General features: G+C 43.3%; 1 protein-coding gene across 2 annotated transcripts in view; it reads right to left on the bottom strand.

Moving 5' to 3' along the window:
* Nucleotides 1-299: 299 nt before the first annotated feature.
* The window catches only part of BTBD9 (BTB domain containing 9), a 135,924-nt gene continuing 120,019 nt past the window's right edge, over nt 300-16,204 (bottom strand). For both annotated transcript variants that reach the window (XM_075204453.1, XM_075204454.1), the window contains exons 10-11: nt 12,963-13,041; nt 300-1,716 (exon numbers count right to left, since the gene is read on the bottom strand). In XM_075204453.1, the coding sequence (XP_075060554.1) occupies nt 1,528-1,716; nt 12,963-13,041 (268 nt within the window). In that variant the 3' untranslated portion in view covers nt 300-1,527. The remainder of the gene's footprint in view (nt 1,717-12,962; nt 13,042-16,204) is intronic.

The following is a 16,204-nucleotide window of genomic DNA, read 5'->3' on the forward strand; positions in this document are numbered from 1 at the left end:
TAGGTACATTGCCATATCAAAAGTAAATTAGACAAATCGAAAATAAAAGGAAAATAAAAAATAAAGAGTTTGATTGCTTTAATTTCCCAGAATGCACCTGAGAATACACAACTAGTGGGGTTAGGGCATTATAAGAGAGAAAGGAGAGCAGGGAGCTGCATTTATGGATTAAGCAGAATATAAAGGTGCTTGTGATATTGTCCCAGTTGAACGGTCTCAGAGCCGCATCGGACAACTGGAGACGATTATGATTGCGCAATAAAGACAGGGACAGTAACTCTGCTGCATGTCCCAGCCAGTTTCATCTTTAAGACACAAACGTTACCTTTATCAGGTAAAGAAAGATAACATACAGGACTTTGCACAAGATATAACTTAATTCAGATCATTTTTATACAACTGTGAATTAAACACATATGAATACATAATCTACACATATGTCTAACTATGTACAATTCAAAGTAGTTAAACCGTAAAACTATTACCAAAATGCAGGGCACCAACTTCGTTATATTTACCCATCTGAAATACACCGCGGCCCTTCCACATAAATCTGGACAATGTAAGTCAGAGGGAGGTGATAATTACGATGGTGAACACTTGTGGGCTGAACCAAATTCCACAGGAATCCATCCAATTCCAAGGAACGAATGACATTGAGGAGTAAGAAACCTTGTGCCTCGTACCTCATTGATGGTTAAATATTCGTCCAGCCCACCGAATAGCTGCCTCTACTGTGTATAAGCGATGGGTCCAATTTAGTGTATATCAATCTGTTACAAAGTAACTCCCTGTGTTGCGATACAATCTACATCATTTAACCCCATCTGATTTTTTACTTCAGAGCAATATAGTGTTACTGGCCTCTGTACTAGGCAACAATTGTGTAGTTTAGTGCAAATACAGCCACAATTCTTCAATATCCAATACTTCATATATACATCTTTTATAATGCAGCAGTCATCGCCGTCGCCAGAGAATTAAGTGCTCGGAAACAGGTCTCTGCTCCGGCCACTCAGAGGATATTTTTATCTAAAGTCATCTCTGTGGGTGGCCTGTGTTCTGTGTACGGAGACGTGTGACGAGTGACAGGCTGGTAAAACAATCTGTACGACGACTGCTGAGACACAAACACAGGAGGATGGTAGAAAAAGATCCAGACTTATTGCGTCGCTCTAGCAAAGCAATCAATAACAACTCTATATACAGAGGAAAATCCTACTTCAGAAGGCCAGAAAGTAATAAATTCCTCAATTAGTTGTGTTCCACGGCCGGGCCATAGCCTGAATTTCAACAGCAATCTGCTCAATTACCGGGTGACGTTCCGGTGGACATGGTCGGACTGGAGAGGTTGGGTGCTAATAGCTGTCTTGATGAAGATTGAACACCAATTTTCTCTACCATGAGCCTTGATTGGATTCCTACAAAAACAGCGGAGGGCGGCAGTGTCCTTGGAAAAACATTGCCACTGTTGCAATGAAACGTGAGACTGAGAGTAAAGATGGTTGCAGAAGTCCTGGACTGTCCTCATTGAGGTAGCCCCTGGCTGCTCTGGTCAGTCAGTGTGTGCAGTGAGCTAGAGTTGGAAGCTCGCAGAGCTATCGGTATTCCCTGCTGTGCGGGAAGAGAATGATCGCTAGACGGACTCTCTTTACTGCTGTCTTCTTTGTGGCCGAGAGTCTGCGTTGGGCACTCGAAGTGTACACAGTGGAAAACCTAAAATGACAATAAAAGGAAAATACACACAGTTATTAAACATGTTTCAAGGGCTATGAAATGTATGAAATTGATGTTATGGATTCTTGCCTACAGTGAAGCTTTGAAATGAGCAATGTTCATTGCAATCTTTGCTGCTACTGTAAGCAGGAACATCCAGGAACTTTACTACAACAGTTTCTGTATATCTATTTCTCATCTGTGCCTTCACCCACATCCCTTTCTCCGAGCACTCTGGGACGGTAGATGTGTCTAAAACAAACTCATACCCATCCACACACGTTTCATCTCCCATTTCTGTCTCCTACCCTAACTGAAACGTGGATCTCCCCTTCTGACACCACCTCCACTGCTGTACTCTACAATGACGCGTCTCTCCTTGACCCACACTCCTAGTCCTGGTGACCGTCATGGCAATGGAATACTCTTCCGACTGTCTCCTAGCTGCACCTCCATCCGCCAGGACCCGCGCTCTTCTTCTCCATCAAAGCTACTTCCATTCTGCTTTTCCTTCCTCTTCAACTTTGTGTCAACGTCATCTACTCTGCTCCCAATTCCTAGACAACTATGTTACTTGGCTTTTCCACTTTCTCTCCATTGTCCTAGCTACTTTATTCTTGGATATTTCAACATCCCCACAGATACCACAATCAGTACTGCTGCATTCTCATATAGACTCTTCCAATGGAGGTCACCTCCCACCCATTGCTGTGGTCACTTCCTCAACCTCTCTCTGATCATAACCTCCATTCCTTAAATTTCTCGCTTCCTCTGTTCTTCTCTATCTACAGCTTTCTTGGCATACTCATACGCTCCTTCAGCCTCCACTACCACCTCTACGCTGATGACAGCCAGACCTATCTTTCCTCCTTCAACCACTCTCCCTCTGTCCTATGTTGTGTATCTATCTCCACTGCCTCTTGCTGTCCTGTCATGTCCTCCGCAACATTTCCAAAATATAAACCTTACTTCACCATTGTCTACTCTATCTCCCCCTAGGCTCTCATGTCCTTGCTCTACTTCCTCTGTCCCCTATGTTCACTTGTGCCCCATCTGCTTCTACTGTCTCTCATTATAACCTCCCTCTACATTGTAAGTCGGATCCTCTTTACCCTATACCCCATTATTATTATCTATTATTGATAAGGCGCCACAAAGGGTCTGCAGTGCCGTACATGGCACACATAGAAAGCAGTGATCCATAACACACAACATCATACATGAAGAACAAAATGCAAAGACCAGATTACTGAATGAAAGTCTCATGCCTGATATTTGCTAACAATATTCGCACTAGTGGTAATTGCTCTCGCATGACACATTCTTATATTATGCATTATCAGAGTGGAGTACATGGTAACTGTATTCATGTATGTCATATTAGGCACATGATTTACCAGTGCTGGGGAATCTGTGGCACACAATATATAAACCTACATGATGACAATATCTGACATATTCTGTGATCTTCAACAGCTGAAATCCACCTAAGAGACATTTACAGTAAACGTATCAGCCATACCTGCACCTGTCCATACAATGATTACCTTTGTGGCTATTTGGTCACCATTACATTAAGATGTCACCTCTCGGTTTCCTAGATTCAGCCGTGTTCTAGTAGTTCCCCCCAGGCTTTGATTGGCAGAACGGAGATGAGGGCTACAACAACTATCTTCATTTTTAATAATTAATGCTCTAAAGATACCAATCTGAATACATGAGGGGTTGATGGGTCCAGCTTTAGTAGTAATAGCAACATGTCCTGTTGGTCGCACACCCTAATCTATATATTTAGTCAAACCATAAACTATATTTTGGATTATTGACAATCATTGCTTCAAATCCTCCTGGACTGTTACATTCCTAAGTTGTTATAGTCAATTCTATATTTAATGTACAGATAGTCTCATTGACAGTCATAATTCCTAATAGTATAAATACTTGTACAGGACCCTGCAGCCAGACGGAAGCTCTGTTTAAAGAATAACAGGAGAGAGAGAGCCGCCCGTCACGGCGAGACAGGAAATAGCAAAGACTCAGATCAGGAACATGGGCTGATCTTCTAATTCTAATTTGGCCACTCACATAGGGATACATTGCACCGATCTAGCTATTCAGCAATTAGGTCTTGTGATTGGCGATCCAGTGTGGTTAGATCACTGATTTCCCAGCATGCCCAATAGAAATGCAATGGATCCGCTTCTGATCAGTTAGTTGATCACTTCGGGCCACACACTGATATGTAAAACACCAGCATTACAATAAGAGCCAAGATCAATGGTCTATCAGAAGAACACCTACATATATCACAGCAATCACAGGATTTACTATTTTAGAATCAGGATTATTAAAGGATACGTGTGCGCAAATAATTATCTTTATTATAGGAGTAATCACATCCGAGAACAGCCTTTAATGGTAACTATTGATATTAATGCTTCATCAAAGAGTGTTCAGAGTATTAAACATGTAAGTTGTGAGTCTGAATTAAGGTCAGACTGTTTCACCCTGTTTTGAGCTCATCAGTGAAGGCTTTGGCTGCTGTCACTGACAGACGATGTCACATTAAGACCTGAGCACAAGATAATGATGGATGTAACATTATTCACATCATAATGATCAATGCTAATATGATCACTGTAAATTACAAATCATACACATCAAGCACTGGCAATAAAGACCTCAGAAGCTGATAGTGAAATAGGGTGAAGAGGTAGATTTCAATATGTGCCAATGGTTTTATAGTATAACTATATTACTGAGCTCACAGAGTAACGACTTACTGGTCTGTGAGACCACCTTTAGGCTTATAAGAAATGTCTATGTTCTAGTTTAATCATTCTTTATTCATTTATAAAACAATATTAAGAAACATGTGCAGAAAAATGGGAAAATAGCAGAAACCAGTCTGAACGCCAAAGCTTCTCAAATGACTTTAGACTGTAATGTAACTAACAAAAAGACAAAAATAATAGTTTATTAATTATATTTAAATAAGAATAATCAATTTATGCAAAAGGAAATATGTTATGTAGTGATGCACCAGAGTAGTTATTGTCTATAACACATCAGAGGTAACACAACATATATAATCAGTTATGATATGTATCTTCGTATTTAAAATCAAACACCCAGCGGTAAATGTATCAACCAGCGCATTCCGCAAGTCGTTGATAGTCGGAACTTTACAGGGCAAATTTAAAACGCCAATGGCTTTCAAGGCAAGTTTTGCCATATTTATATTATGCTCTGGCAGTTTGTGGGAGATCTATCAAAAGTCATTTATGACCTAATCTCCCATTTTGTAGTGATTTGCAATTCACCCAAATCATCAATTTCTGCATTGTACGTATAGAGCGGAGGGGAATCTATTAAGGGAGGAGGGGGGGGGGGGTTGCAAAATCACCATAGACATCTCACCAGAAAACCAATGACATCAGTTAGATTTCCCTTTCATTTCAGTGGACAAGGTATTTCAATGGGTGCAAAAAGCCCATAGAAAGGCATTGTCAAATGAAAATGGGAAATTACTTTGTGAAGTATATATTTTTCTACAAAAAAAAAGTACAAAAGAAATTGAGCACTATTGTGGAACTACAAGTCCCAACAAACCATGGAAGTCACAGCCTGCTCGGAATGCTGGGGTTTGCAGACTACAAGCCCCAGCATGTCCTGTCAACTCGGGCACACTGGAACAGTTCCACAGTAGAATTTCTAGCTTTGCCGCTTGCCCATTGGTTGTTCTCAATGGGACTTGAGGTCAGTACTTGGTGAGCCAATCACAAGCAGCCAGCATGTAAACTTTGCTTGTGATTGGCTATGCTTTTCCCACTCATTTCTACTGGCAATGCGTTTCAATTGTGCTTTCTGCTCCCAATAAAAGACATTGCCTACTCAAATTAATGCAGGGAAAAATGTTGAATTTGCTCAGCAGAGTAAAATCACCCAAAACCACCTGAATTATGAATAAATCAGTTTTCAATACATTGGAGAGTATGGGACATGAATTATCGATTTATGGCAGTGTTAACTTGAGAACAAAGTTCCTGGTCCCGCTGCCATCAGGTTTAGTAGAAGATGACACCTTCTGCTACTCTCTCTCCGGTCCCATGTAAGGTGTAAGCCTTAGTGGGGCGATTTCCAACAAAAGAAGTTGTACTATGCAGCAGTACCTATGTACAGAGCAGGGACAATGTAACAGACCAGTAACTTTACCTATATGGCCTCACAGCTCTCTGCCTCCGTCTCTTATACCCACCCGTATATGTTTATCTTCCTGCTTTGTGCCTATACCGCCACTTGATCTCTTATAAAACACCTACTTGTCTAGCACATTATATAATTTACACGTTATTACATATGCACATTGTAAAAGTCATGCACAGCAGCACAGAGAGAGAGAGAGAGGCTGGATCCTATATAACTATTATGAATACTAAAGCTGCACTTTGGGCTTCTTAAGCATAGTATGTTTGCTTTTTGTTGTACTTTTATAAATGTCCAGCAATCCTTAGAACATACATGTAAATCTATGACCGAGATCTCGGTGAACCTCACACTAGGACAGATGCTGCGAAAGGCGCTAACAGGGGATCAATAATGCGGTGTCCAGTTGATGTACAGCGTGTAATTACCCCACAGACCTCCAGTGCGCTATGTCGCCCATATTTCTGACCTTCAGTCATACACTATGTAAGAATAACGGGATACAGTATCATGTAAATCTGTCTTTATGAACGCAGCTATTAGAAAAGTGCCCTGTAAGATCCAGCGACACCAGCCCTCCCCTCGCTTTACACTAACAGAATACAGCTAAATCTCCTCCCTCTCATTTGCATATAAGGCAACTAGCTTTAAAGAGGAGCGGAAAGACGATTCCAGGTAGAGTATTCCCACTAAATAACGGAATTGTTGTTCTGTAAAAAGTAGTTAATGTGACATATGAACAGTTGATGATATGATGATGAATTCTAAACATTTAACTAAACTAAATCAAACAAACAAAAGACAACAAAACCTTAAAAATGTATCTATTACCAGCACACATTGGGGCAGTGACGGGTAACACGTTGACCCCTGGGGTTTCATCTGCACATCCCCCCCCCCCTCCCTCCGGCTTCTTCCTACTTTAATCTCAGATTACTTTGTGATAGTGTGTAACACTTGTATGAAATGCTGTTGATAAGTTATTACAGATAGAGGTTTCTTTCCTTTTATTAAATGTATTTTCTTATTATTCAGGGTAATGTGGCCCCATTTTCAGGTCCGAGGGCCGCTCATGTGGCCCGTAGAGTGTAGTTGCCCATCACTGCATTAGAGGCCGTCATTATGTGGATAAACATTGATGACAATGCAGCTTATAGGACCCAGGGCCTCCATCCTCCTGATGAATCGGCAGACAGCATTCTTACAGCTGCCATCCTTACAGGAATACAGGAGGCGATGTAGGAATGACAGTTCTGTGTGTAACACCAATGTGGGACTCTGAGAAATGCTATGTAATTATTCTGTGTGTCACATCTGGATATTATCATACAGATTGTAGTCATTATAGCGGCCAATTTCTAGACTGTTTAAAGCATAATAAAGTGGATGGGATGTGTAAATGAATCTCCATTTCTCAGCGTATTAGGGAAATAAGACAGACTAGGAAAACGCTTCTTTTTACTTATTTGTTTTACTTCAGGCTCTGATTGTTTCTTGCACGTTACAATTATTACTTATGAAGAAATAAGCACCTAATCAGAATGATATATTGTGTATCTCGTGCAGCGAGGAAATTGATAAACCTGTAATCAATACTGACAAGAGATTTACCATCCACAGATAGACAATGGATCGGAAAGCAGACAGGAACTGGGAGATAAACACTGTATGTGTGTAATGTATACAAACAGTACCCACAAATATTACACGTCTTCTAGCACTGATCTAACGTGGCAGAGGGGTGTCCTGGTGTTCAGGGGCTTGTACATACAATGCTGGTGATGTGTCTCTGCAGCATAGTGTACGGTGTGTGATGAGCGCCCCCCATCGTATTGTACTAACGCTCTCAATGCTGCAGGCAACAGTGGAAGTGACAAGAAGCGAAGTCACGCTCAGTGCAATGTGTGTGTGATATGGAATTTAGATTGTAAGCTCTAATGGGGCAGAGACTGATGAGAATGATCACATATTCTATGTACAGTGCTGAGTAATATGTTTGCCACTATATAAATAAATGATAACAAACACTCATATGAAGATGGGTGAATAGCACCAAAGGACGCCAGAAAGATGTAATTAGTAAAAGTTAATACGTTGAAATAGTCATATAAAGTGGAAATCTCTTTAAAACTGGTATAAAAGTCATCTAATTCCTTGACTGTTCTCTTCTCAATTAGTCTATGCTAAAATATCAGATTTACCTAAATGTAATTTAATTAGCATGTATAACTCAATTTTTGTGTTTTGCTGCAGAATGTTCCAGGTTGGAAAAAAATATTGTTAATTTATTCCCTACTTTGCATCCATTTACCTCTAAATTGGTCTTAGTTGCTCACCAGCCCCCTGTAAGGGATTACTCTAGATCTGTCTTAGTGGCTCAACAGACCCCTGTAAGGGGTTACTCTAGATCTGCCTTAGTGGCTCACCAGCCCCCTGTAAGGGATTACTCTAGATCTGTCTTAGTGGCTCAACAGACCCCTGTAAGGGGTTACTCTAGATCTGTCTTAGTGGCTCAACAGACCCCTGTAAGGGGTTACTCTAGATCTGTCTTAGTGGCTCACCAGCCCCCTATATGGGATTACTCTAGATCTGCCTTAGTGGCTTACCAGCCCCCTATATGGGATTACTCTAGATCTGCCTTAGTGGCTCACCAGACCCCTGTAAGGGATTACTTTAGATCTGTTTTAGTTGCTCAACAGCCCCCTGTAAGGGGCTACTCTAGATCTGTCTTAGTGACTCACCAGCCCCCTATATGGGATTACTCTAGATCTGTCTTAGTTCCTCACCAGCCCCCTGTAAGGGATTACTCTAGATCTGTCATAGCTGCTCACCAGCCCCCTATATGGGATTACTCTAGATCTGTTTTAGTGGCTCACCAGCCCCCTATATGGGATTACTCTAGATCTGTTTTAGTGGCTCACCAGCCCCCTATATGGGATTACTCTAGATCTGTTTTAGTGGCTCACCAGCCCCCTATATGGGATTACTCTAGATCTGCCTTAGTGGCTCACCAGCCCTCTATAAGGGATTACTCTAGATCTGCTTTAGTGGTTTACCAGCCCCCTGTAAGGGATTACTCTAGATCTGCCTTAGTGGCTCACCAGCCCCCTGTAAGGGATTACTCTAGATGTGTCTTAGTGGCTCACCAGTCCTCTATAAGGGATTACTCTAGATCTGCTTTAGTGGCTTACCAGCCCCCTGTAAGGGATTACTCTAGATCTGCCTTAGTGGCTCACCAGCCCCCTATATGGGATTACTCTAGATCTGTTTTAGTGGCTCACCAGCCCCCTGTAAGGGATTACTCTAGATCTGCCTTAGTGGCTCACCAGCCCCCTGTAAGGGATTACTCTAGATCTGCTTTAGTGGCTCATCAGCCCCCTATATGGGATTACTCTAGATCTGCCTTAGTGGCTCACCAGCTCTCTATAAGGAATTACTCTAGATGTGTTTTAGTGGCTCACCAGTCCTCTATAAGGGATTACTCTAGATCTGCCTTAGTGGCTCACCAGCCCCCTGTAAGGGATTACTCTAGATCTGTTTTAGTGACTCACCAGCCCCCTATATGGGATTACTCTAGATCTGTCTTAGTTCCTCACCAGCCCCCTGTAAGGGATTACTCTAGATCTGTCATAGCTGCTCACCAGCCCCCTATATGGGATTACTCTAGATCTGTTTTAGTGGCTCACCCGCCCCCTATATGGGATTACTCTAGATCTGTTTTAGTGGCTCACCAGCCCCCTATATGGGATTACTCTAGATCTGCCTTAGTGGCTTACCAGCCCCCTGTAAGGGATTACTCTAGATCTGCCTTAGTGGCTCACCAGCCCCCTATATGGGATTACTCTAGATCTGTTTTAGTGGCTCACCAGCCCCCTGTAAGGGATTACTCTAGATCTGCCTTAGTGGCTCACCAGCCCCCTGTAAGGGATTACTCTAGATCTGCTTTAGTGGCTCACCAGCCCCCTATATGGGATTACTCTAGATCTGCCTTAGTGGCTCACCAGCCCCCTGTAAGGGATTACTCTAGATCTGCCTTAGTGGCTCACCAGCCCCCTGTACGGGATTACTCTAGATCTGCCTTAGTGGCTCACCAGCCCTCTATAAGGGATTACTCTAGATGTGTGTTAGTGGCTCACCAGCCCCCTATATGGGATTACTCTAGATCTGTTTTAGTGGCTCACCAGCCCCCTGTAAGGGATTACTCTAGATCTGCCTTAGTGGCTCACCAGCCCCATGTAAGGGATTACTCTAGATTTGCTTTAGTGGCTCACCAGCCCCCTATATGGGATTACTCTAGATCTGCCTTAGTGGCTCACCAGCCCCCTGTAAGGGGTTACTCTAGATCTGTTTTAGTGGCTCACCAGCCCCCTGTAAGGGATTACTCTAGATCTGTCTTAGTGGCTCACTAGTCCTCTATAAGGGATTACTCTAGATCTGTCTTAGTGGCTCACTAGTCCTCTATAAGGGATTACTCTAGATCTGCCTTAGTGGCTCACCAGCCCCCTGTAAGGGATTACTCTAGATCTGCCTTAGTGGCTCACCAGCCCCCTGTAAGGGATTACTCTAGATCTGCCTTAGTGGCTCACCAGCCCCCTGTAAGGGATTACTCTAGATCTGCTTTAGTGGCTCACCAGCCCCCTATATGGGATTACTCTAGATCTGCCTTAGTGGCTCACCAGCTCTCTATACGGAATTACTCTAGATGTGTTTTAGTGGCTCACCAGTCCTCTATAAGGGATTACTCTAGATCTGCCTTAGTGGCTCACCAGCCCCCTGTAAGGGATTACTCTAGATCTGTCTTAGTGACTCACCAGCCCCCTATATGGGATTACTCTAGATCTGTCTTAGTTCCTCACCAGCCCCCTGTAAGGGATTACTCTAGATCTGTCATAGCTGCTCACCAGCCCCCTATATGGGATTACTCTAGATCTGTTTTAGTGGCTCACCAGCCCCCTATATGGGATTACTCTAGATCTGTTTTAGTGGCTCACCAGCCCCCTATATGGGATTACTCTAGATCTGCCTTAGTGGCTTACCAGCCCCCTGTAAGGGATTACTCTAGATCTGCCTTAGTGGCTCACCAGCCCCCTATATGGGATTACTCTAGATCTGTTTTAGTGGCTCACCAGCCCCCTGTAAGGGATTACTCTAGATCTGCCTTAGTGGCTCACCAGCCCCCTGTAAGGGATTACTCTAGATCTGCTTTAGTGGCTCACCAGCCCCCTATATGGGATTACTCTAGATCTGCCTTAGTGGCTCACCAGCCCCCTGTAAGGGATTACTCTAGATCTGCCTTAGTGGCTCACCAGCCCCCTGTACGGGATTACTCTAGATCTGCCTTAGTGGCTCACCAGCCCTCTATAAGGGATTACTCTAGATGTGTGTTAGTGGCTCACCAGCCCCCTATATGGGATTACTCTAGATCTGTTTTAGTGGCTCACCAGCCCCCTGTAAGGGATTACTCTAGATCTGCCTTAGCGGCTCACCAGCCCCATGTAAGGGATTACTCTAGATTTGCTTTAGTGGCTCACCAGCCCCCTATATGGGATTACTCTAGATCTGCCTTAGTGGCTCACAAGCCCCCTGTACGGGATTACTCTAGATCTGCCTTAGTGGCTCACCAGCCCTCTATAAGGGATTACTCTAGATGTGTGTTAGTGGCTCACCAGCCCCCTGTAAGGGATTCCTCTAGATCTGCCTTAGTGGCTCACCAGCCCCCTGTAAGGGATTCCTCTAGATCTGCCTTAGTGGCTCACCAGCCCCCTATAAGGGATTACTCTAGATCTGTGTTAGTGGCTAACCAGTCCTCTATAAGGGATTACTCTAGATCTGCCTTAGTGGCTCACCAGCCCCCTGTAAGGGATTACTCTAGATCTGTCTTAGTGGCTCACCAGTCCTCTATAAGGGATTACTCTAGATCTGCCTTAGTGGCTCACCAGCCCCCTGTAAGGGATTCCTCTAGATCTGCCTTAGTGGCTCACCAGCCCCCTATAAGGGATTACTCTAGATCTGTGTTAGTGGCTAACCAGTCCTCTATAAGGGATTACTCTAGATCTGCCTTAGTGGCTCACCAGCCCCCTGTAAGGGATTACTCTAGATCTGTCTTAGTGGCTCACCAGTCCTCTATAAGGGATTACTCTAGATCTGCCTTAGTGGCTCACCAGCCCCCTGTAAGGGATTACTCTAGATCTGTTTTAGTCGCTCACCAGCCCCCTGTAAGGGGTTACTCTAGATCTGTTTTAGTGGCTCACCAGCCCCCTGTAAGGGATTACTCTAGATCTGTCTCAGTGGCTCACCAGTCCTCTATAAGGGATTACTCTAGATCTGCCTTAGTGGCTCACCAGCCCCCTGTAAGGGATTACTCTAGATCTGTTTTAGTGGCTCACCAGCCCCCTGTAAGGGGTTACTCTAGATCTGTTTTAGTGGCTCACCAGCCCCCTGTAAGGGATTACTCTAGATCTGTCATAGCTGCTCACCAGCCCCCTGCTCACTTTAGATTTCTTTGTTTCCGCTCTCTGTATGGAAATGTTAAACACTGGTTACATATATGAATTGTATGATGTATGTATGATTGTATGTATCACTGTAAGTTACCATCAGCTGTGTCTGACCCCGTCTGTCACTGTGATTTATAAAGGGATGTTAAAGGAGAACGTTGGACAGAGATTTAAGCTAAGATGGAACCACGAGGGCTCCTCCACGAGAACCCACCTCTGTTGCAGTGTTCTCCAGGCTGTAATGCCTGGAATAGTCAAAGGACAGTGACACTGGTCCAACCAGCTGCATCCCCCTCCCTTCCCTCTAGAATGGCAGGAGACCCCCTCCTAGCTGGGGGTATGGGCATAATAAGGAGCTATCCGAGACTTTATATAACAAAGCCAATGAGCTTAGAAACACACCCAGATATGAGCATTCTGCATTCATTTAATTCTTCTGAGAAATTCAAATAAAGTCTTCTGGAGTAAAACTCTGATCCTTGGTCCACCACAAAATAAACAGAATATTACACACACCATTAATAACCATTCTGTGAGTCTCACCTCGTTTGCAGTGTTGTGAGTACCAACGATCCTGATGAAACACGTTGGATGTCGATCAAAAGTGATTGTCTGCCATGACCTAGAAAACAATGTGACAGTCAGTGAAATCTATGTCCTTTCATTATACAGCTCAGCCCAACACTCTACATACCCCCAGAACACACAGCTTTCTACCGCTCCTGGTGACACAGAGCTTGGCGGCTGTGACCGGCCACTGGGAACTTGCCACAATGATGATGATCAGACTTGATAGACACCGAGGCTGGAATCCTATGACCTATACAGCAGTAACTACATGACATCTGCTACTTAGCCCCTCATCAACAAACAACCAAGAACTATACTGGATACATGGTACAATAAGCCATCACTAAGGCTTGTTATATACAGGAAGCTCTGAATACACAGAGGGCTACACAGTACAAACAAAGACACTTTTCCACAGTCCATAACGCTGTAACAGTACATGAGATATTACTACATCTCTCTCTATGGGGCATCGTCCGGGAAATACATGAAAGACGAGGTCAGTAACAGAGACTCCATTATTTATCCGCTCCAGGGTTACGGGTTTATACGAAAATAGATGTTTACAGTATTTGGAAAGGAAATGAGATCTGGAGCTGAGAATGAAGCGCCTGGGATGGTACCTGAAGGTTTTTCTCTATGTATGTACTATTGCTGGATGTTAATAATTATGTTACAGACAGGGCTGCTACCATTACAGTGAGCACCAACACAACGTGACTCGTTTTCTGTAAATTAAACCCTTTATTGTTGGATTTATCTTATTTCTGGCCTATATATCACCCATAACACCAGGCATCACCCGAGGAAGCTTATGATGAAGCCTATGGCCCAGCAGCTATAATAAACAATGATTGGATCACTCGGTGTAGTGCAATAAGCAGGTTGTCGTCTCTGTGTGTAGAGTTTATATTTCCTGAGCACTTTCAGTGCTACAATACTTTAATCTCATAAAAACAATGTAACTGGAGTCCTTAGGCAAATGATTTCCAAACATTCCACAGCAATGTACAGCTTATTGGGGGTTTCACTGCATCCATCCGTGTGAGCACCGACAACACTACTACCAGAATAACATGCCTGGGTCGCAGGTATGGGGATCTATTACCCGGAAATCTTGGAATTTAGACAATTTGGAACACTGGGCCTAAAAAAAAACAAATTACTTTTAATCATTACCCTCCTCATTATGGGGTTCAGCTACAGGTGCACGTATTTGTGCTCTGAACTAATGTAGGAAGAGACGCGCAAACACAAGGCATAGCTGTGTGTAGACGCAGTGCCAGGCAGTTATTAGTGAAGATGAATGTAATCACATACAAACACATCCACGCCTGTTGTTCTCCTTGTAAAAATCTAATGGGAATCTTCTCTCCTGCAGTAATCCAAATGTGAATGTCCAGTGGTGAATACAGCTGTGACTTGATATAATACAGCTGCAACGCTATCAGCGATCAGATGCGGCTAGATAGAGCTGCCGATTGCCGTCATCATGATCAGTCTCGTTACACCAGCCCTCAGAAGAGACATGCCTCCTAAAGTCATGTATAATTATGGTTAAGTTGCTGGATACCTCCCAACATTGGGGTAGCCGCAACGTGACAGCGGGCATGGCAGCGTCTTGACGGACGTGTGACCCCCACCCCAGGGGTGTGCCTAGCACTTTTGAAGCGTTAGGCTGCCCCGTTCTCTTCTCCCCTCCAAACACCTTCATTGCCGTGCAGCCGGTCACCGCCATGCAGAGCAGCAGTGAGCAAAATAGTTCCCAAGTGTCCCATCCGCGGCACAAAGCTGTCCTTACGGAATGACGGGACAAGGACCTCAAATCTAGACTGTCCCACCTAAATTGGGAAGGATGGTAAGTATGTCAGCCTATGCTTGCTTGCCCCCATTCCGCCTATCCAAGTGTAACGGGACACAAGTCAACGGTACCAAAAAATAGCGCATATCCAACTCTTATCTGATAATGTCTGTAGTTATACCTAAACATGGCGGGATTCCTTTACACTCTGGCTACACACATGGAGGGGTAGGACGCCCCGGAAATGGAGGGATTTGATAAAATTACTGGTCTGAGGGTCTCGTGGGTTGATCCATCACAGCATTGTGCTCCATCATACACTATATTGCGCCTTACTCTTGTAAATACTGATATATGAAGTATATACCGTACGCACAAATCACTGTTCTGCTTTAAAAGCAAATGAATGCGCATGATTTTATATTTACATTACTGACAAAAGTATAATTGTGTTACATTTCATTCAGAAGTTAATTAGCCGGAGCAGTAAAATTAGAAGTACATTATTTCTTAGTACACACATTATATTTCTTTCATTGGGGAGATATGAAGCCCTAAGGCGACAGTAAGAATCATTTTAGTACGTACAGATAATTTTTTGTTTTTCTACTTTCTTCCTAAGTGTCGGAACATTACGCAGAATATTATATTCTGATCACACGCCTATACAAATAGACTATAATAATATAAAGGGACCATTACGATATAATAGGGAAATGTCTTCATAGGCATAAAAGAAAATTCATTATTTAATTAAACATTTGGAGGACATAGCTCTGCTGATCTGTCACAGGATTCATGTTCTTAGGATATACTAAATCTGTATTGAGACAAGTTATAATTGTATATATGGCTGATATACGGTTGCCTAAAAAAATAATAATTCTGGAGTTTGATACATTTTATAAAGACTCAAATTATCATCCAAAGCTTTTTGAATGTACTCTCCCAAGTGGCTTCTGCGGATGCTGGCGATAGCCGGGTGCCAGGCGTCACTGCGCTATAACCAGACTATTATAGTGTTATAATGTGACGGTGCCCGGTTATACTCAGTCAGGTGCTCTACAGCTTAGATGTGGACTATCTGCCTATTATATAGACAAGGAGATGATGGGGGGAATCCCCAGACCAGACTGTGTGAACATCAGCATAATCAACAGTTATTTATATAGCGCCAGCATATCCCATAGCGCAGTACAATTGAGAAGAAAACCCAGTAATAAAACAATACTGGGTAATAAAGACAGACAGAGAAGTAAGAGGGAGCTGCCCGTGAGCTTACAATCTATAGGACAATGTGTTTGATACATGTAAGTGCTACACATTGTATATTGGTCCAGCCATAATGTAATGGTAAAAAGTGCTTAGTGGGCTGTATATTCCGGTCACACAGCGATGCTGGTCAGGGGCTCAG

Source organism: Mixophyes fleayi, chromosome 3 (genome assembly GCF_038048845.1).
Source record: "Mixophyes fleayi isolate aMixFle1 chromosome 3, aMixFle1.hap1, whole genome shotgun sequence".
NCBI lineage: Eukaryota > Metazoa > Chordata > Amphibia > Anura > Limnodynastidae > Mixophyes > Mixophyes fleayi.